The sequence below is a fragment of the Puma concolor genome, chromosome F2, assembly GCF_028749965.1.
Source record: "Puma concolor isolate L17-30 chromosome F2, mPumCon1.1.hap2, whole genome shotgun sequence".
Lineage (NCBI taxonomy): Eukaryota > Metazoa > Chordata > Mammalia > Carnivora > Felidae > Puma > Puma concolor.
This window is the reverse complement of record NC_141684.1, coordinates 2,803,277-2,825,958: the sequence shown is the minus strand read 5'-3', so window position 1 is coordinate 2,825,958 and position 22,682 is coordinate 2,803,277. Positions and strand designations below refer to the sequence as shown.

At 53.8% G+C, this 22,682-nt stretch overlaps 1 protein-coding gene across 4 annotated transcripts in view; it reads right to left on the bottom strand.

The window, feature by feature from the left end:
* The window catches only part of SLC45A4 (solute carrier family 45 member 4), a 79,375-nt gene that overhangs the window by 35,446 nt on the left and 21,247 nt on the right, over window positions 1-22,682 (bottom strand). For 2 of the 4 annotated variants that reach the window (XM_086695393.1, XM_086695397.1), the window contains exons 2-3: window positions 6,188-6,298; window positions 1,839-2,508 (exon numbers count right to left, since the gene is read on the bottom strand). In XM_086695393.1, coding sequence (XP_086551519.1) covers window positions 1,839-2,076 — 238 coding nt within the window. In that variant the 5' untranslated portion in view covers window positions 2,077-2,508; window positions 6,188-6,298. Of the gene's footprint in view, window positions 1-1,838; window positions 2,509-6,187; window positions 6,299-20,771; window positions 21,361-22,682 lie in introns of those variants that run through there. The other 2 variants (XM_086695394.1, XM_086695396.1) reach the window with 2 other exon arrangements.

Below are 22,682 nucleotides of genomic sequence, written 5' to 3'. Positions count from 1 at the left end.
CAACCCCCAAATCTGTACTCACAGAACAACTTAGTTCTCAGTACCCAGAGCTTCTGATGGTCTAAAGGCCGTCTGGAAACGGAGTGTGAGGACACTCGATTTCTGCTTGCAACCAACCCACCTAGAGATGACCTCAACTGTGGGCCAAACCCAAGTCCTCACATACTTAAAGGACAAAATAAATGTCTGGTAAAATTAATGGTCACTGGACTCCCCCGAGATCTGGCCACAAAGCCAGTCTTCCGGTATCTTAAACCTGCCAAGACCCCTCCCTTCCAAGCACCCTCTGCTTGCTGTCCACACCGTCTACCCAGATCCCCCCCCCCCCCCCGGCACTGACGGGCCTTCTGTGCCAGCCCCTGCGAGCTGGGCACCCCCCGTGAGGGTCTGCAGTCACCCTGCTCCCTCCTGCTCACAGCCCTGTCAACTATCTGGCCACTTCCCCACCTCCTCCACCACCACCACCACCACCACCAGAGGCGGGCAGCACGAGAACAGACGCGGTGTCCCGTGCACCCTCAGGGTCCTGTCCACCCTCAGGGTCCCAGCGTGCGGTGGGCCCCCAAAGAACATGAAGAGCACCAATGCAGGGACAGGAGATCAAGAGTGACGAACGCTCTACTGTCCACTCACGCTCTACCATCCCCCACACGCTCGGAAAGCTCTTAGCCTTGTCTGAAGCCTTATCAGGACGTTGTTAAAGACGAAAGAGAAAGCCCGGGGTTACAGAGAGAAAAAGGTGTTGAAGGATGGTAACCTCATTACTGAGAGAATAAGTTAACATGCTAGGCGCGTGCCAGGACGCAGGGGCGCGGACGTGAACCACCACCGGTGGAAGTGTCGCCGCTGTGACGGGGGAGGAGGTCTGTTCCCCCCCTCCGATGGTGCCATCAGGACAGGAGGAAGCGCCACCACCTTTGGACTCAGGCCCCTGAATAAGTGATCCGCGGAGCGGGGCCTGGTCAGCGCTCACCCAACAAGAAACATTATGTTTGGAGAGAGAAATGTTCCTACAACAACCAAAATGAGCAGACACTATGCATACGTGGAATCCCGGAAGGAACCAAGGGTTTTAAACAGCTTGACCCCTCACCCAGAACTCTTCCTTAGACAGCAGGGAAAACCAAACACGGACAAAACTCCAAGGGCCTAAGGCACCCCAGCGGTAATCTGCAAGGAACACCAGGGTTGTTTCCTCATACTAGGCCTCATAGCGGAGTGGAACTCTGCGAACTCCAGGATTTCTGGAAATGCCCATCACTCAACCACTGAAGTCCACACGAAACTCAGAGTTAAATAGTCCACAACAAGATGGCAACGGAAAACCACATTATTCGGGGTTATTCTCGCGTTACTCTCGTTCCAAGCACTTGCCTTGTCGGCCTGCAACAAGATCCCCTTTCTCGGGAAGGAAGCCAAGCGAGAGGCAGATGCTCCCCGCTCGCCCCGGAGGACACACACGGCTGGCGACCGTGTCCTGGCGACCGTGTCCGGGAGGCGGGGGCGCGGCAGGAGGTACGTCAGGGAGACGGGCTCGCTCAGATTACAACGTATCAAAGCTGACTGCACGCACTCGAGCGCCCAACCACCTCTTTGCCAACAGGTACGTCCACTTCAGCATCCAAGGACCACCCCCCTCCCAGCCGCAGTTTAAACCGGGAGGAAAACAACGGCCGGAGCGGGTTGAGGAAAGTGTAGCGCGGGAGGCCGCTTCCCGGGGCTCTCGACACTTTCCAGCCCGCGGGGCGAGCTCCGGGTGCCGACGTCCGCTCCTGCGTTCGAACCGCCGACGCCGACGCTCAGCGCGAAGGACCAGGCCAGGCACGGACGGCACTTACCAATCTGCAACAGGATGGGAGTGACCAGTGCCGTCTCCATGGCGTAACAGAACTCCCTGCCGAACATCACGGCCCCGTGCATCACCCACAGGCGCACAGGGATCCGGTCTATGGACCCCTCGCTGATGGTCTCGTAGTGGGTATCCGCACCTCCGGGCTTCTGCAGGTCTGGCAGGGGCACAGGTAAGTCTTGAACTTGCATAGATTCTGAGTCGGCATTTTGCGGAGCCATTTTCATTACCACCAAAAATATATATATATATGTGTATATATATATATATTTGTTAATATATATATATTTCCTCTATCTATATAAATAATGCTATCATATATCTTTAAGGATAAATTAGGACACCTTCTCCTTCTGCTTCAGTTGTGTTCCTCCGGCAAGTGATGCTTATATCCCTCTTTGTACAAACAGAGATCTCTCCACTTCTCACAATCGGGTGAGACACGCAGCAGAACAGAATGATTTTTGGTTGGATTTTAAACATATGGCTTGCTGGTTTACTGTGAATTAGAGTTAAAAATCCATAATTGCCATTCAGTTAATACCAGTTTCATCATTATTATTGAAGAGGTGCTGAAGTGATTTTTCTTGCTACAGAGAAGTGGGAAGGTGACACAAAAAGGTGGTCCGCCGTTGCTCCCCATCGAGTGACTGGTTGATCTGCAAAAGAGGAAAACAACCCCACCAGAGAGTCAGCCAGGGGCGGCCGCCACGTGGCCTCCCACCCCTGGCGGGCCAGGCGCTCCACGGACTGGTCCTCGGCCACCTGGGAGACCCCGACCTCAGACCACCGCAGGTCTCTGGTGCTTACTCTGGGTCAGCTGCAGAGAAAACAGACCCCAGCTCCCAGAGAAGCATCTTCTATGGATCTAATCCTGGGGCAGGATGAAGACAGGACAACAGAGGGAAGCCAGAGCAGAAAAAAACGAGCAGACAGAGGAAGGCAGCTCAGCTTCCGCTCCCGGGCCAGCAATACCCATCAGCAGACTGGCCGGCAGTGGGGGTGGAGGGGCGGGGGAGGCAGGGAGGCTGGAAAAGGGGCGGAGATGCCGGCCAGGAGGTGGAAAGCGGGAGGGTGGGTACGGCAAGAACGGGGGGTTCTGCCACCTAAAGCGGGCACATTCAAAGTCCACCCAAAGGCAGCTGAGTTCTTGCTGTGTGGGCCATCTACGGCGGTGGTCTTTAACCTTTTCGGGTCATGAAACTTTTTGATGATCAAATGAAAGTTACAGCCCCTCTCCAGGAAAAAAGTACATGCATCCCGAAGTCTGAGTATCACACGTGGGGGCTCACAGACTCCCGACCCACACACCTTCCTAGGGGTGTGGGACTCCCGACCCCATCCTGCACTTACCCTGTCCTGGTCCCTACAACCCAGCTTTGTGATGCATTCTCTCCCCAGAGGAGCAGACCACAATAAAGCATCGACTGCCTCGCATTTAACTCGAGATTTCCCCTTAGAAAGGTTTTAGGAAAATGCGAGGCAAGACGAAGGAGGCAGTTCTGCCCATGCACTCTGCTGGAGTCCGGCCTCCAGGAACTGGGGTTCTGTTCAATCTGAAGTGAATTAAAAAAGGGGACCCTGTGGGGGCGCCTGGGTGGCTCAGTTGCTTGAGCGTTCGACTCTTGATTTCGGCTCAGGTCATGATACTGGGGCTGTGGGATCAAGCCCCATGTCAGACTCCACACTGGGCGTGGTGCCTGTTTGAGATATTCATTCTCTCTCCCCCTCTCTCTCTCTCTCTCTCCCCCCCCTCACCCCTGCTCCTCCCCCTGCTTACACACACGTGTGTGCTCACTCTCTAAAAAAGTTTTAAAAGAGAGGGGACCCCAATCACACAAATGGTGTTCACGTCTTTTTTATATTAAGGTAGGTCTGTGAGTTGATATCCTACCAGAGATTTTCAACAAAAGGTTTAAATAAAAATGTTTCTAGTTACTATTCACATAGCCAAAGATGATCTTAATTAGTGCCTTCTCCCTTCCCCGGAGAAGGAATGAGAAACTAAGGGCCACTTTCACTTAGTGCCCCCTCAGAGAGCCCCAGGGCGATGGCAGGTCCCCAACCTTGGGCGAGGCCGGGCTGCCCTCCCTCAAGGTCAAGTTCTTCCCCGCCACTTCACCACTGTGGGGCTGCCTCCCGGCCCCCTTCGTGCAGCAACATCCTTGCGGATCGCACGTCCACTGCGTGTCCGTGTGTCCTGACTGCATGTGTGCCCCTCACGGCCCCTGAACACCACTACGCTTCACGCTGAGGATCCCCGAGCTCGAGACTTCTCGCAAATTTTCTAAGTGTCCCCTACCATATAATATCTGCATTAAAAAACCATGGTTTCTAAATTAAAAAAAAAAAAAAAAAAAAGCCCACGGTTTCTAACCTCTACCGTTTTAGAAAACATACTATGAAACCACTTCTTTTCAATTTTTATAACACTTATTTATTTTTGAGAGAAAGAGCGCACATGGGAGAGGGAGGGAGAGAGAGAGAGACAGAGACAGAGAGAGACAGAGGATTCAAAGTAGGTTCTGCGCTGTGAGCACAGAGACCGACCTGGGGCTCGAACTCACAAACCTTCAGATCCTGACCTGAGCCGAAATCAAGAGTCAGCTGCTTAACCAACTGAGCCACCCAGCCGCCCCTATGAAAGTACTTCTAACACAAAAAGTAAACAAAATGATATTGAAAACAAAAAATCACCCAACATTAACAATTACCAAACCAAGGGGTGTCTGGGTGGCTCAGTCAGTCAAGCATCTGACTTCAGCTCAGGTCACGATCTCGCGGTTCCTGAGTTTGAGCCCCGCGTCGGGCTCTGTGCCAACAGCTCGGAGCCTGGAGCCTGCTTCAGATTCTGTGTCTCCCCCTCTCTTGGCCCCTTCCCCGCTCACACTCTGTCTGTCTCTCTCTCTCCCCACCCCCCTCAACAATAAATAAACATTAAAAAAAAAAACACAAAAACACCCAATTACCAACACCTGCTGTTCTTACTCTCTATCCCCACCTGTGGAGCGATTCCCAGCCTAAGAAAACGAAAGGAAAGAAACCCTTTTGTCAACCTGTGATTCTTACGCCAAAATAGGGTCAATGACTTTAAATGCCTTATTCCATCCACCAAATAAGACAGATGATTTTTATGCGAAGAAAGTATGTCCAGACATACTCTGGGCTTTTGTAAAAGCCCAAACTGTCTGGGGTTTTGGGGGCAGAAATGAGTCATCGGTTTTCTATGAATCCTAGTGATTTCATTACAAACACGAGACCCTTTAGCTCCGTCCCAGTGCCCTCTACCCACGGCTGGGGCCGTCCCGACACCCACGTCTGAGATAAGGCAGTTTCCGCTGGGGCCGTCTCCGCAACAGCTAGAAGCCACGCTCCATATGGAACAGACTTGAGCTGTTCTAAGGCAGTGGTTCTCAACCGGGGGCAGCCGTGTGCCTCTGAGGACACCAGGCAGTGTCTGGACAGACTGCTGGTTATCACAACTTGAGTAGGGGCCAGAGACGCTACTCAGCACGGCCCCACAGAAGACAAGGATCCAGCCCAAAACGTCAACTCTTGTCAAAGCTGAGAAACACTGTTCTAAGGTTATGATTAAACAGGGAAAAGTCTCCAGAAATGCTGAAACGTGACACTTTATGTTATTACATTTTGAATCAATCAACAGGACCAGATGTGGCAAGGTCCACATCCTGCCCCTTTATGGACCCAATCAGTTGCTGCTCAAAGCAGACGGGACTCCAGCACAGGCGGGCTCCAGCCACACTCTCCCATAGCAGGAGGTGGCCTCTGGGATCCGGTCTGGGACAGGGAGAAGGGTTCCAGCTGTTTCCCCTCGAGAGTACACGATTCTCTGGGGAGCTCTAAAGAAAGCCCCACCTGGCCTCGGCGGCCCCCCCCCCCCCACCCGCCTTGCACCATGTGTTCAGAGAGCATCTCTGGGGACCCTTCTCCGGCTCGGCCCTCCCCGGAAGACTGGCCCCACCCCCTCGTGAGAGGAGCTCTCACAGCCACCCCGGCCCCGGGGAAACAGAGAAACTCCCACAGAAGACGCCACCACCCATGTCCCCACACACCCCCCCCCCCCCCCCCCGCTGTGCCTGGCCACACGGCAGGAGCCCGGTGAGGTTACAGAGAGACCGAATGAATAAATGAACGAATGAATGAGAGCCAGCCCGCCAGCTGACCAGTACGCACTAGGGGCCGTATACACTGGAAAGCCACCCCCACCCGCACCAGCTCTCGGAGAGCATCGCGCCCAGATGGTCGGGGCGGCCGGCTACCAGGGTCAGGCCTCAGGGAAGCCCGCGTGAAATGGCATGAGCGTGGTGTGGGGTTTACCTGTCATTCAAGGAGTCTAGGCATTAACACAGCTGGCTTCCCTTCCTCAAGCTGTGCAAACGCAGTGGCAAGTGGCAAGAACAGATTTTACACAGGCACCTTCACTGTCATCTATATTGATGAAAATGACAAATATCGTTAGCATCTTCGGTTAGTTTGACTTTAAGCAGCAGTTAGTAAATACAAAACTCCAACCGCGTCTCACGGCTCTATGGACTCACCACGTTAGCACCCTCAAGCCGCGGTGGGAATGCCCTCACAAGTTAGCACAAATTCCCAGGGTCAAAGCTGCTTTCCAACCAGTGAGTTTAAATGAGGCCGAACTAGCAAAATCCACTCGCGTCAGTGGACGCTCGGGTTCCTCAAAGGTTTGACTAACCTGGCTTACGGTCAGACCTTGAAGATAACGCCCAACTGCTAATCAGCAAGACAGCACTTGGCAAAGCCACTGTTGCCAAACACTCCTGCAAGCCCTGGGGATTTTATAAGCCTTTTAGGGGATGACACAAAATAATTTAAAAATAAAATTTCAGCATCATGCACTTAGCAATACGAGCATTAGCTACGTGAAGAACTAAATCAGAGACTGTGGCAACCCAGCCTGTGAGGGGAGAGCCAGTTAAAGACAGAAGAGCCAATGCAAGTGATTTCTGTTAAAGAGCCACAGCTGAAGGGTCCACAGTACATGGGAGACGTAGTGGCCTAATCGGGTAGGTTTGAGAACACCTAGCACATTCCATAAAGACTCTGAGGCTACGCATACAGGCTGTAGGATGCTCAACTTGGCCATTAGTTCCCAGTGAAAATCTAGTGGGAACATTTTAGATCTCAGATTCATATTCCTGTGTATGGTGTGAGGTAAGGATCTACCGTTACCTTTTCCCAACGATCATCTGATCATCGCAACGGGATGTATTTGTAAGTCCACCCCCAACATTGAGATTTCTCTTTATCATACATCAAATTTCCATCGGTACTTGGGTCTGTTTCCCTGTTTTCTATTCTGTTCAACTAGCATGCCTGTCTGCCCATGTCCAAGAACACTGCTATTTCCCCACATGTTCCTATTTATTCTGGCATGTTTGTTTTAAGTACATGAACTTTAAAAGCTTGACTAGCTCAGGAAAAACAGTATTTTTTGTTGGTACTCTTATGTGATTCCATTAATCTTATAGATCAGCCCCGAGAGAACGGCCATTGTAGGTTGCTACATTGCCCTGCCGGAGAAGGAGGGCTCTCGCTCTATTTGTCTGAGACCACCTCAGTACCTCTTGCAAGAATTTCGAAATACTCCTTCCACGAGTTTTCCACATTTCTAGGTAAGCCTCTTCCTAACAATCTTTATCTTTTTTGTGGCCAATGTAAATGGGATTTTCTCTTCCCTTATATTTCCCAATCAGTTAGTTTGCCTACAAGACGGCCAGTAAGTGATGTTTATTCATTTGCTCAGGTACAACTTACACGCAGGAAGATGTACCATGTTCATTACGTTTTGACAAATTTATGTCAAGACACAGGACATTTCCAGTACTCTGCAACGTCCCCGTGTCCCCCTTCCTGTGTAATTAAGGCTACTGACTTTTACATTTTAATTTGATAATCTAATTCTTTAGTGTCTGAGTGAGAATGGACAAAAAGGCCATCACCAGGTTGACAAACGTACTGACCATTACCAAACTAACCAAACCACTACGTGCAGTCCCCAACCTGGTGGAACAGAGGGTGATGTTCTAAAGCTCGCGTGCGCGCTGTGTGGAGCCCGATCATCGGCTCCTCAGACAGGATTTCGGGGTCCCTGCCGGTCTGAACTGAACTAAATCACAGCACTTGTTCAGGAGTGAGGCACAAGGGGCCAGGTGGCAGATGGCTGCACCTTTCCTGGGCATGAAAAGTCTGCAGAAGAGTCTGAAACGGTCTCCCCTCACTGTCTAGGGCCCTTCCCGTGGAGGCTCCACGGGAAAAGGAATGGAAAGAACCTTTGAGAAGGAAAGGAAGGAGCTGGAGCACCGCAGGGCTGGGCCATGTGGCTGCCCTGCCCTGACCCCGGGCCTGGGTGCCGAGGGAGTCATGGCACCGAGGGGGGCGATCGGGTACCCGAAAGCCAGGTTAACTGCCCACAAAGTGAGGCACGGGAAGTACTCTTCTAGCTCGCAAACTGTTTTCTCTAAGGACGCTGTTTTACATAAATGCTGGGGCATTAACCAAAATGACTAAAACCATTAGCACGTCATGTTCCCTTCTGAAGTACCTAATGTAACATGCCCAGGCGAAACCCTGCCACTGCACTGAAGCAGCTTAAGACCCCAGAGCACGGGAAACCGCACATGCCTAAGACCCTGCCGCGGAGCCGAAGAACGTGGACAGGTTGTGACCTCCGACTCCAGAGTCTTCTACTCAGAAGAGCAGCAACACCTCTCAGACGGGCTTCCCCGAGCAGAGAAACTCTGGAGCCCAGGGACCGTCAGCGCGCTCGGGGACAACAGTTTGGTTATGATCTGCAGATGCACTTAGTGAAACTACAATTGTTCCAATCAACAACTTCCTCTATTGTCCTGTTTCTAATTTAAGAGTAACCGATGCCAGAACACGTGACTTCCTACCATTCGCGATGTGGAAAGCCGCTGTTAACTGAATGCCATCAAAAGTTAGCTGCAGCGTGATTTCTGACAGGCACCAGGAGCTTGGGTTCAACTTCGAGATTCCACGCACATTCGAAAGCCGTGCGACTACAAAATCCGCGGAGCCACAGCTCCTGGATAACGGTCGCGGGAATCGGGGCACGCTTGCAACGCACCTCAAACACGACGCGCCCCTTCCACGCCGCCCCCGCACGCGCAAGGGCACGCATGCGCGCCGGCAGCACTCCGGGCCCTGGAGGTGGGCAGCGAATGCGTTACGGCGGCCCGTTTGCGGCCACAGCTGTCTGTTTTGTACACCCACCAGTTAAAAACAGGCATCCCTACCCTCAGAAAATCCACTGAACTTCTAACATTTTTCTAAAACATCATCAACTGTTAACCTCCAATGACCCTGTAAAATATTTACTAGTACGGTCCTCTCCGTTGCCATCAGCCTGCCTCCGTCTCTCACCAGACGACCATGGCAAAGAATACCAACCTACAGACAACATAAGAGCCAGAGAAACCAAGCAGACAGCAGTAGATGATAAGGTCTACTTCGGGGTGCCTGGGTGGCTCGGTCGTTAAAAGCGTCACACTCTTAATTTTGGTTCAGGTCATGATCACACAGTCATGGGATCGAGCCCTGCGTGGAGCCTGCTTAAGATTCTCTCCCCTCTCTCTTCCCCCTCCCCTGCTCGAGTGTGTGTGCTGGCTCTCACCCTCTCGCGCGCGCTCGCGCGCGCTCGCTCTCTCTCTCTCTCTCTCTCGGAGATGATCAGATTTTAGGCCAAGAGTATAAAAAGACATAAAATTTAATCAAGCAAGTCTAAAGTATCCTTGATAAGAAAGAAGCATTCTGCAAATCTGTTTATAAGGTTATTTCCTGAAAAGCATTTAAGAAATCCCATTGATTTCCAACATAAAATCAATGTTGTAACAAGACAAGCCACAGATTGAGAGAAAATATTTGCAAAAGACACATCTCCAAAATACACAACAAACTCAACAAGAAAACGAACAATTTGATTTAAGAAAGGGCAAAACACCCAGAGACAGCTCACTAAAGACGCATGGATGGCAAATAACCACACGGAAAGAAGCTTCACATCATGCAGCGTCAGAAAACTGTAAAATACGAGATCCCAGCACACACCTCTGGGCGTGGCCGGAGCATGCGCACGGATAGCACCTGTAGGGGACGCCGAGCAACAGGGGCGCGCGCTCAGGAACAGGGACGCGCACTCACGGCTCCTGGGGACGCAGAACGGCGCAGTCACCTTGGGAAACAGTTCGGGGGTTTCTCACAAACCGAACGAGCTCTTCCCAGGTGATCCAGCAATCACGCTCGCTGGCATTTACCCAAAGGAGCAGAAAACTTCTGTCCACGCAAGAACCTGCACGTGGATGTTTACAGTTTTATCCACAATTGCCAAAACCAGGAAGCAGCCACGGTGTCCTTCAGCAGGTGAGTTAAATAATCTGTGGTCCAGCCAGACAAGGGGATGTTGTTATTCAGCACTAAAAAGAAATGAGCTATCAAGCCACGAAAAGTTACGAAAGAACCTTAAATGCACATTGCTAAGTGAAAGAAACCAGTCCCCAAAGACTATCTGACACCGTGGAAGAGGCAAAACCGTGGAGACAGTAAAAACATTGGTGGTTGCCCGGGGCTGGAGTGGGGTGGCATGGGGGAGGGTGGAGACGGCAATTTCAGGGCAGTGAAACCACTCTCCACGACACCACAATGGTAGAGACACGTCGCCCGGCTGCCCAAACCCAGAGCGCACAGCAGCAGGAGTGAACCCCACGGCAAGCTCCGGACTTGGCCTGATGACCAAGGGTCAGTACCGGTTTGTCAGCTGTAACACAGGAACCACTGTGGTCGGGGACGCTGGAGACGGAGGCGGCTGAATGTGTAGGGTGACGACACATGGGAACTCGGTACTGTATGCTCAGTTTTGCTATGAACCTAAAACTATTGTAAAAAACAGTTCACTGATAAGAAAAAAATGTGTGTCCTTACAGGAAAAAAAAAAAGAAACACAACCAAAAATATCTAACAAAAAAGGAACCAAGAGGTGGTCACACTGAATGTTCCATCCTTGGGAATACTTTCTCACACCTGAAATTACCTGCCTTTGGGTATTATAAGTGTCACCTGCAGAAACCCAGGCTTGTCTCCTCCCATCACTCAGTGCCTCTATTGTCTACGAAATGTGGGCTCAAGAAATACAAAGTTAACATGAATTTCAGTTAGGCGTGTAACTCTGTGGTGTCCTCAAATGTGTGTGGCTGCTCCGAGTGCGTGACCCCCCCCCCCAAACTCCTCTGAGAGGGGATTAGGCCGTGAGGACGGAACCCTCACGTATGGGATCGGTGCCCTTATGAAAGCCACCCTACAGCTTTCTGGCTCCTTCCACCCCGTGAGGACACAGCAAGAGAGGAGCTATGACCCAGGAAGTAAGCCCCTGAGACAGAAAGCTGGTGAATGTGGCGACACCCTGGCTGGACTTCCAGCCTGCAGAACGGAGAGAAGTGTCTGCTGTTTCGGAGCCCCCCAGGGTGTGGTTTTGCTATGGGAGCCCGTGTGGACGGAGACAGTGTGAATCGGTCTGGATCAGGACAGCCGAGGGAGTTCACTCACAAACGCAGACCCAGGCCTCCATCCAGTCCATGGACCCAGATCCCTGGCGGACCCACGCACCTGCACTGCACCCACACCACAGCCAGGCGGGACACGCTCACAGCGGGCACGATGACCGCACAGCCCAGCACACGGCGAGGTTACCAGCTGCACCCCTTCCAGTCAAGCGTCCTGCTTTGGACAGCACGTCAAATGATCAAAGGCTTCACTAGGACTTAAATCTTTTCATAACCCAGGCTTTGAGTGTTCTGTGTCACAAGGCACAGTCGAGGACACTCCAGAAACCAAACACGACACATGTCACACCTGACGTCCGTTTTTACTTGGCTCCTTTGGATCAGCTTGCTGTGAACAGGGTGTCATTGGTAAAGGGAGAGCCGTGTGTGTGTGCGCACACGTGCACACGCACTATTCTGAGCATTAACAGACTGAAGCAAAGGAAATGTGGAAAGGGCCCCCCCCCGGGAGCAAGGGGATGAAAATATTGCTACACTTTTAACAAGTCAGTCTAATTAAATGATTTCTCAGTGGATTCCCCTGCAGCCTCCAGCAGGACAGGACCAACCCCTGGGGCCCCAGTGCTCCTCCTGGGTGCCTCTCTCTCTCTCTCTCTCTCTCTCTCTCTCTCGCTGACCAATGTCTGGCCCTCCCCTGCTGGACAGTGCTGGCGGTCTCCTCCCCTGCCCTCTTACACAACCTGCCACCTGGCACACACACCCACCCCCTTCCCACACACCTCCAGCAGAGGCCAGGCCGCTCCCTCCCATAGGTGGGCAGGGCGCTGCTCAGTATCACACCCCCACCCCCACCAGAAGCTCCGGGAGGTGGGGACAGGTCTGCGGGACGGGAGGGAACGGCTCCTGCCCACGCTCCTCCCCTGTCCACCTGAGTAACTCAGAGCCCTGCTTCCGAGACCCTGGCAGCACAGCCTCCCTAGGAGCCAGTCAGGCCCCGCCGGCCTGGGGGCAGCCGGCACCAGCTGCCCGCCTTTCCCCCTGCCCTGGCACCCAGGTAAAGGGAGGGGCACTTCCCACCGGAGGCAGGCGGCCTGAGCAGACGGCCGGCGCCCATCACTACCGGCTGGTCCAGCACCTAGCCAGTGGAGGCGCTCAGACGGCTGGAAAGGAACGGATTCAATGAGCACTGAAGGTAGAGGGCCAGAGCGACCCTTAATTACTCCATTAAAAAGAGAAACCTGATCTTTAGAAACCTCTCCCTTTTAGAGAAAAGAGCAACATAAGCACGGAGCTCAAGGAAAATCCCTTTCTCTTTTCAACAGGAAGCAAGCAGACCGGCGTGCCAACGCTAACGAATAGCTGAGATGCTGTTTTTAACGCCTTAAAACTGGCACGTTGCAATTCAAGTAAACCTTCAAACTGCACACACTACTTAGGGCGTTTTTTTTCTTTCTAAGGCACCACACCTCCCAATAACTTCTCAGGAATGACTATGCTTTTAACAGCATAGTTTAGGGTCTCCCGGGATGTGACCTGGGCTCCTGGAGCATAAAACACTGCACGGCCACATTTCACCAGACCACCAGACCCGGCCACCCGCTGGGGCTCTCGGTGCCGAGTCTGACATCAGTGCAGTCTAGCGGACTTGTCCCAGCCCAGCTGGAGGCCTCTGCTGGGCCTGCATTCCTAGTGGGACACCAGGGAGGGCGCCGCTGGTTCCCACTGCCCCAACCCGGGCTCCACAGCAGCTAAGAGCAGCCTCCTGCGCTGGTCTCTCCAGCCCACCATGAGACCTGTTACCCCAGGTGCAGGCGGAGATCAAGACGATGGGACACAGCAAGAGGACAGGTGAAGTCATCCCAGGCGCTGCGCTAAACCAGAGGCAGGAGCCCCAGCTGCAGTGCTCCCCAGAGGGGCCGCCCTCCCCCAGCACGCTGGCGTAACCACGCACACACTGGCAGGGAAACGCAGCGGCAGCAGAGTCCTTCCGGAAAGACAGTGACCTTCCAGTTGCAGTGCAAGATGCTGATGGGAAGGCTGCTATGCCACGGATTAACACTATGGACTCACAGGGCCCCAGAGTTTCTTTGCTTAGCACACCCACACCCACTTTTCCATCTGCAAAGGAAAATGTCAGAACTGCCAAGAGGGCTGCTGGACCCTACCAGGAATTCCTAGGGCCACGGGGCTAGGGCACGGGCACAGGTTCCTCACGGTCACAGACCTGCCCAGACATCCAAGAACTGCGTGTGTCTCTTAGGTAACACCCAGTGGGACACGGGGGGGGGGGGGGGGGGGGGGTTGAATCAAATGGGAGTGAACAGCAAGCACCGCGACACCTCCCTCCTGACCCCATTCCAGAAGGAGCCGGGGGGGGGGGGGCCTGGGGAGAGCCTTGCGTGTGTGAACCCAGCTACGTAGACACAGCGTGGAAGGCACCACGTTCCAACGGGACCCCGCGCCCCACCGTCCTCTTCCCTCGAGGCAGCTGCCCAGCCTGCGCCGTCCACAAGCACAGGGCCAGGTTTAAACATGCAGGAGCAGGGGCGCCTGGGGGGGCTCGGCCGGTTACGCGTCTGACTTCGGCTCGGGTCCTGATCTCCCGGTTCATGGGTTTGAGCCCCGCGTCCGGCTCTGTGCTGACAGCTCAGAGCCTAGAGCCTGCTTCCGATTGATTCTGTGTCTCCCTCGCTCTCTGCTCTTCTCTCTCTCTCTCTCAAAAGCAAATAAACATTAAAAAAAATTTTTTTTTAATGCAGGACCAGGCACTAAAGCTACATCAGATGACTCGAATGACAGTCTACGTGACAGCAAATATTTCTAATGTTGAGTCAAATCAAAGTACTTATTTTCTTCCTCAATTTTAGGGGGCAAGGCGTTAGGATCGACATCAAGCATCTCTCTAAACAGGATTCCTCTGCATCTTGCACTAACACTGTTCCCTAATGTGAAGGACAACATGGCCAGCATCCAGCACCCAGGAAGCAGGCACAAGAACATTTAGGAGGAAATTACGCGGAAAGAAGGACCAACTGCCCCCAGAGGGAACATTTGCTTTATGCTAAAATACAGACTTTCTCCTGTGACTTTTTACCTTTGATCTTTAGATAGTGTTCCCAGATTTGCAGAATCAACTCAGTGCAACGGATTTTGCTTTTTAATTAAAAAGCAGTGAGTGGTTCCACCACCCCCTCCTTCTAAAATGTTCTAGCTTAAGCCACTGGAGTCAGATGAAGCTTTGGCTGCCATGGAAACAAGAGCGTGCCTGTCCGCCACGCAGCTCCGGGGACCCCTCCCGGGACCCCTGCAAGCGCAGGGAACCCGAGCTTCAGGACCGCCCGCGATGCCAAGTGGGCAACCGCTGCAAACGCTTGTAGGATCAACCAGTATTTCTCTGAACTTGCAATCTCGTCACCAGGGCCAGAGCCAGGTACACAGGAACTGTGCCAGGAGACGGGAGACAGGCAGGCTGCGGGCTGCCTGAGGACACTCGTAACCACCAAATGGGATTAAAAAATAAGAATAAAAATTCCTCACATTACATACATATAATCAGGAACTGACCTCAAAGACAAGGGCGTAATTAAGGAACACCACTAAAGACTGCCAAGACACAACGGGCCTTTTTGATGGTATTTATATGTAAAATCCAACCAAAGCGGTTTCCAGGTTCTGAATTTATCCTAAGGCAAAAAGGAGGAAGTGCCACAAAAGTTTCAAACTGGAAACTACGGTCTCTCGCCGCTGTGAATTCCTTCAGTTACTTCCATTTGGCCCGTGGATCAGGTGAATACAAAAGGCCCGTTTTTAAAGGGAAATATGAAATATACTCACAACAGTAAAATCAAAGCTAGTTTTCTTAAAAAAGGTACCGTTTTGGCTAATGAGAACTTCGGGATGGCTTTATGTATGGCCCAGAGTTCAAATTACTCTTCCTTTCTAACAAGTAAAACAGCATTAACAAAACCACCGTCCTCCACTACCCTCCGTGCACCTGAAGCCAGAGCCCTGTGGTCAGGGATCCACAGACGCGATGGGTCACGTCCGCGCCATCTACAAGATGGCACACGTCGCTGAGCCGCTCTGAGTGTCTACGCCCTTTCTAACCCCCTCCATCTCACAAAGCCCTTATGGCACCTACAGGTGGTGCTACGTCAAGGACACGGTGGTCCCAGGAGAGTCCCCCGGGGGCGCCCGGTGCGCAGGCCCCAGTCCGGAGACCCGGGGAAGGCAGGGCGAGGAGGAGAGGGGCAGGACAGCTGCTTCCCCTGCCCCTCCTGTCTCTGCTCAAGGAAGTGGCCGCTCCAGCGACAAACTCCCACGGAAGGGGGAAGTGGGGACGGGGCCTGCTCCCAGTTTCCTTAACCGCGCAGATCACACGCTGCCTCTAACAGAGAGGACTGACCCCTTCACCTGGTGGCCCGCGATTCTCCGTGACTAAGAAACCCAGTTTGGTACCTGACTGACTAACCCTTCTGCCATCTGGCAAAGTCAGCCATTCGGAAGCAGGGCTTCCCCCGGATGCCGGCGAGCTCAAGTGTCCAACAGGGACTTCATCACGGCAGCCCGGCACCGCTGAAAGGGCGTCTGGAAACCCGAAGCCGCGGTCACTAGGTATCCAGGGCTTTAAAACGTGAGACCCTTCGACTCCAATTCCCTCTCCGGACCTCGTCAGGAGGAAACAAAGGCAGGGGGATTACACCACTAGGAAACCGGAAGGGTCTGTACATAAAGGGTGGTTCGTGCAGACACGAAATCATGTGGCGTGATTCCCTGTTGATACGGAAGTACACCTAATATTAAGTGCAAACAGCTTATAAATCAAGTACGTATTATGATCACAAAAAACTAAGGTTTTTTTTGAGGAATGGATACAGAGAAGAGTGTTATTTCTGGGTGATTTGTAGTTGTATTCTTTCTGCATCAGGAGGACCTAAGTTTGTTTCTAATTTAAAAAGGAACAATAAATTTCCTCTGAAAACAGATTATCCGCTTGTCCTCTGCAAACACAGAGGAAGATCTCGCTGTGTGGCAGGACACTCAGGAGCGTTTTCCGATCACAAAGCCGAGTCTCAGGCAGCCCAAACGGTGCCAACAGAGGCAGGTCTGGAAAGCCACCGACTGATGCACAGAGCTACCGGAGGGTCCGCATAACTGGTACAGACTCAGAGCTGACCGCCGAGACCATCTCAGAAGCTTCTCCCAGTCCGCCACGGGCATCACCGACTGTGCTCTCTCCCCACCTGGGCAAGCACCAAGCCCCTCCCACATGTGCTGGTGTGTGCAGGCTAGTCGTTTCGACGGTACCCCTGGCTCACTCTTCGCTAGCCATCCACCCGCCCCCTCCCATTCCGAAACACAATCGCACAGCTTTCCTGTCCACGGCACCTCCTTCCACCCCTCCCTGTAACGCACACTCACTCCGCTGGACTTAGCTCTCTCCCCGCTGGGCTAAGGCAGGCATCCACCCTAACAAAGCCACCCGCCCTGTTCGCAGATTCTCCCACAGTGCACTGCACTTAAGAGGACTCCCGGCTCAGCCTCAACGACCAGACCCTGTGCCCGTCAAGGAGAAGGGAGTCAAGCGCTCTTTCCTCTTTTCTGCAGGGTAAGAGACAAGACAAAGCAGCCCTGTATGAGGTCTGAAAGAGGCCCACGTGGGATTAAGAAATTCTAATCTTGTCCAGGTGATGTACAGCAGCTTTCCCTGCCTGAAACCCTAGATGGCCTTGGGCTCCCCGGACCGAAGGCCCCATTGGAGTCTTTCAGCTGAAAACACCGACAGGCACCTTTCCCACTCATTAATCTGTGGGTGCTGATGTTCCCCGGGCCTCTCGGCCCTGCCCTCCGGGATTGGATTTCCCTCTGTGAGCCAGCAGAAGGCTGCCTCCAGCCAGTGCGGAGAACACAGCCAAAAACACAACACTGGGAACGAGCCTGGGCCTCTCTGAGCTACAGGGAAGCCCAGATTCCCCAGACGCCTGCAATCCAGGTGAGCGCCAGTGGAGAAAAGCAGGCCTAGCGTGAGCTCTAGAAGCCCGTATGCCACCTTCCCCTACACCAGACGGGGCGAATCCGAGCACGGCAAGCCACAGGTGGCCCGCAGCCGTCCCTCACGCCATTCTAGAAAACAGGCAAGCTCCGTCTAATGCTGGCACAAGTCAGGTAATGACTGGGATGAAGTACCAGGACGCCACAGGTGAGACCACAAAGGCACAGAACCACCACCTCCTTCCCCCCACTAAAGCTGGCCAGAGGTTCGTGAAACTAGGAAACTAGGGGCGCCTGGCTGGCTCAGACAGCAGAGCGCGTGACTCTTGATCTCGGGGTCGTGAATTCGAGCCTCACATTGGGTGTAAAGATCACCTTAATAAAAACATATCTACCATGGGAATCTTAAAACAGTTAATGAAACTGAAGCACCAGTCTTTAAAAGCAGGAGTGTCCTTACAAGTAAGCCACCCTGAGCACAGTGGGTTCTCAGACCCACGTGTGATGTTTCCTTTACGTGAACTCAGCCGACAGCAGGACCTGAATGTGCCATCACAGACCCGTGTGCTAATAAGCAGGTTAGACTTGACACGTGCTGGAGACAAATGGCAATTCACGCCCTCAATGCTGCCCTTCCCACCTGGGGTGTGCTCCCTGCACGTACCCCACGTCCCGCAGGCCGGCCTGAGTGCTTCCATCCCGACAGCCCTCGTACCGGACGGCAACAGGGGCTCAACACAGGACCGCGCAGCACTAACCTTACTGCTTAGTAAGGACCTTACTGCCTAGGATGAGTTTGCAGACGGAAGGACAGAGTCCCCCTTTGGGAAGATGAAGCTGCGGACTTGGACGGTGGTGATGGTGAGTTTCTCAGCTGTGAACGTGCGCTTACTGGTGGATTTTGTTAGGTATATTTTACCAAAATAAAAGCAAATGACAAACATGGGGCGCCTGGGTGGCTCAGCCAGTGAAGGGTCTGACACTAGAGTTTGGCTCAGGTCATGATGTCACAATTTGTGGGATCGAGCCCCACATAGGGCTCCGTGCTGACAGAGCTGGGAGCCTGCTTGGGATTCTCTCTCCCTGTCTCTCAAACTAAACTTAAAAAAAAAAAAAAAAAGCAAGTAATGTATTATGAGGAACTTATCTAGAAAGTCCTAGTAGCAAGGAAGTGGGGTTTCTGCCACCGGGGGAACTCAGGTTCCCCAAACAATCCGACCGACCCCAATCTTTTCAACATGGACTCTGACAGCTACAGGACACGGGGGCACGGACAGGAACGAAGCCCCGTGCAGCCGTGTGGGGACAGCGGGAAGTCACGGGGCACAGGGCCCCCCAGCACTGCCGCAGCCACCAACAACCCAGAGCCCTGGCCACACATCCGGCCCAGCTCAGAGTCAGGAGGGAGGGAGGGAGGGAGGGAGGGAGGGAGGGAGGCAGCGAGAGAGACAGAGACCCGCGCACACACAGAGACAGAGAGGTGGAGACAGAGAAGGAACAGCAAGTCAGCAGGACAGAGTGAGTCAGCTGACCGAGGAGGAAGTGCTGGGTCCCTGAGGTTCCCCACGGGGCACAAACACGGGCACCAAGAGCCAGGCCCCGGGCCTTGCTGGAGCCTGTGTTCAGGCAGGTGCCACCGTGACCTCTTTGCTAGGCACCCACTGCACATTTCATCACCTAGGGGCCCCAACCCCAGGGAGAGAGCCTCTGTGTCCAGTTCTGGCCAGCCCCCACCTGCCACGCCTGAATTACTGTGACATTCCACTGCTCCCCGACACGGACACGCCTAGCACCAGCACCGCGCCCAGGGCCCTCCGCCCCCACCCCAGCAGGAGGCATCTCACTCACTCGCTTGAGAAATCAAGGAGGGCTGTCAGGTGGAGGAGAACGGTTCCGGACAAGATCCAGGAAGTGGCTCCTTTTACTGAAAAGTAACCCCCTCAGGAAAGGTTTTACTTTATTTCTTGAGGAATACGTTCACTATCGGTGTTGTTTTCCTTCAGATCTAAACAATACCACCCACCCCGTGTTCTTGCTACGTTAAGTTTGTTTTCACAGTGAGGCCAGTTTTCCCTCTGGAAGGAGGCACCTCCGGTTTTAATGAGACAATTCATTAAGAGGTAGGGCTTCAGGTACAAAAGTCTGCGATCCTGAAAAGCCTGCCAATCATAACATGGGCATCAGAGAAACACTCAGCGGCCCGCTCTCCCCTCCCCCCAGCACATGCGAAATGCTCGCCAGCAACAAACAAAAACCACATGGATAAAGGACCTCTTTACAAGAAGAGCCAAAACAATTCCATCTGTTAACAAAAACTAACTGTTGAATTAAAGGTTGCAAGTTCAAACACAATCTGGCTATTGTAAACAGCGCCTCAGTTTATCAATGTAACAATAACTCTCTTTCAAAGATTGATAAAGTTCTCCACAAATACTGGCCCTCCAGCATTTTTAAGATACTTTGCGGGATAAATATTAGCTTGAGACTTGCCTACAGGAGAAGCGAAAGCTGCCAAAGAAGCAGTTCTAAACAGAAGAAAGGGAGCGGCTTCAGCCGGAGGGTAGCAAGCGGCCCCGGCCCCCCCCCTTCCCCCCCCCACCGCGAACAGGAGGTGGCCCGGGCCCCTGCCCTGGCCGGAGGCTGGGCTGCCGGGCCCCCTGGCTCCCCACCCGGCCCGGGGCTGCCCAGCACAGGAGGGCAGGCTCTCCCATCTCCCAATCAGGGGCACAGCGCCAGGCACTCAACAAATAAACCACACAGCGTCCAGAAAGACCTGGAAAATTGAGTTAATTAAAAGGAGAGATTTTAAGATAATCGTTGGGGTGGAAAAGAACAGGGAGCATCAGAGGTGAAATCTGATTTAAACTGAATTTCCCGAGAGACAGTTAAATAGCCCGGGCCGGCAAGTGCAGAAGGGGAAAGGAAGCGGCCGCGGCCGGAGGTGGCCGGCCCCCAAGGCCAGGCTGGGTGGGCGTGCGCCCTGTCTGTGCTGCCAGTTCCCTGACCGGCTCCAGATGTCACGTACCCTTCACTTCACCTGCGGGGGGCTTTTTATGTTTAACACAGTAGCTTGCAACTCAACAGGAACTGGAAGCAGACTCAGAACAAAGCCAGCCCTGGCGCAGGTGACACACAAGTCCCCCCAGCAAGGGACCGGCTCGGGGAGAGGGCCCGGAGCAGGGCCGGGCCCAGCCAGGCGGCGAGGGGACCTGAGCGCCTGCGGAGCGCAGCCTCACCCAGCACAGGCCCCGCAAGACATGGTCCAGGGACCTTGACTCCCACCCCCTTAATCGTCCAAGGCCAGCCCTGATCTCCTCACGCTCCTTCTCAAACAAAGCGGTGTGCTGAACGTCCTCTCAGGCACGAGTTACCTTGGAATGCACTCGAAACAAGCTATGCTTCCTTCCAGGACTGCAGACGGCAGTGCCCAGAAACAGGCCGCACGGCCTGAATCACTATCGCAGGCTCTCATGACTGCAGAGACTCGGACACTCGGCCATCATCTCCTGCTCCGCAAATGGGAACAACACGTCCAGACCGTGTGGAGGACCAGGTACCGCCGAGGAGCACCGCGGAGCCCAAACCCTGCAGCCTCTCGCTAAAGGATGTTGCGGTCACCGCCCCAAACCCTCACGCTACAACAGTGGCTGCTTCTCATTACACGTGGGTAAGCGTTGAAAACTCCCTGGGTGAACCAAGCCCTCTGTTCAACTACATCACACAGTACTCAGGTACGGAGCCCTAAAAGAGAAAAACAAAATGAACAGAGAACAATCTAACAAAATTTAAGTTACTGAACATGGTCTGATCTTGCTTCGAAAGGCCAGGAGAATAAAAGAGTAACCCAATACTGACAATACCGTTGGTTTCATGACGACTCTAGGTAACAGTTGTCACTAAAAAGGAAAAATTTTTTTTTGGAAAAACAAAAATTTAGGTTAGTAAGTGGTTCAGCATAGCCTGTGATTTCGCTGTAAAGGAAGGTATACCTGCATGGGTCCTAGACTCCCACGGACCCCTTTGCACGGGACCTTCCCCAGCACTAGAACGCTGACCACTGAGGATTGAGGGTGGCTAAGTCACCAGGGTTGCCCCCTCCGGGCCACCTGGGGAGTGGACAGACAACATGGGCACAAAGAAACCACCTCTGGTCTAGGGCAGGGTCTCTCCCATTAAGGCACCTAAAGACAGGGGAGGGGAGAGGAGGGTGGAGAGAAGAGGTCACCTTAAGGCACAGCCGGTGAGGCTTCCTTCCCTGCCACCCTCTCACCCAGGGTGTCAGAGCAGAGGCCCATGTGACAATGGAGGGCCGCAGGCAAGCCTAGACCTGCCCAAGCACAGAGGCTCAGACTGGATTTTTTCGGCGGGAGCAGGACAGTTGGCTCACTCCACCACGGACAGTGCCGTGAGCGTGCTGGGCGCTTTCTGCGGGCAGAACCTGCCCCTGCAGGGTCCGCCCGGGGAGACGCCCTCAAGGGGCCAGTACATCCCAGGGGTGGGTGAGCCTGGGAGCGGACAGGTGCAGTCCAGGAGGTCTGCAGCAGACACAGGGCAGCAGGGCCAGGCGCTCAAGGAGGGGGCCGGCCCGCCAGCGCAAAGGGAGGGGCTGGAGCTTTGATGTAACCTGGGTCGGCGGCGGGGGGGCTTCAAGGAGCAAACGAGAGAGCAGAAGCGAAACTCCTTTGGAAACCGGGCGAGCATCCCAAAATGTAGCAGGCTGCAGGTCAGAGGGCGGCAGGGCTGGTAAGACCCTCCGAGAGGGTCCTGCCCCACCGCTCAAAGTTCTGGAAAACGGGCCACGTGTCCTGAGCTGCTGTGAAGGACGAGTCTGGTGCTCGCCCACCATTAGCAGAGGAACCTGTGAGCCCGCTGCATGTGAGCTCGCTGGCAGGTGGCAGCACTCCCCTTTTACCTGCGGGCCCCTCTCTCCAGGCTGCCCCTGCCCCCACCTGGAGTCCAGCCCCGCAGGAGGCACCCTCCTGAGCTGGTTTCCACCCCTCGGTGCTCCTTGCCGCTCCTGTGTCCCCAGCACGCAGATGGCCAGACGTCCTGTGGCCAGCTCGGCCCCTCCTGCTACCTTGCTGCGCTCAAGCACAGCAACCCGTGCCGGTCCCTTGTCCTCGTCCTCATCGTCCTCATCCTCGTCAGTCTGAGGCCCTGGCTACAGACCACAGCCTCCCTCCACGTCAGGCTCGCTCCCCCTGCAGGGGACAAAGCCTCTGAAGCCTGGGACAACTGTGCTGTGCTCCCCTGATGCCCGAATCAGCAGCCACAGATCCGGA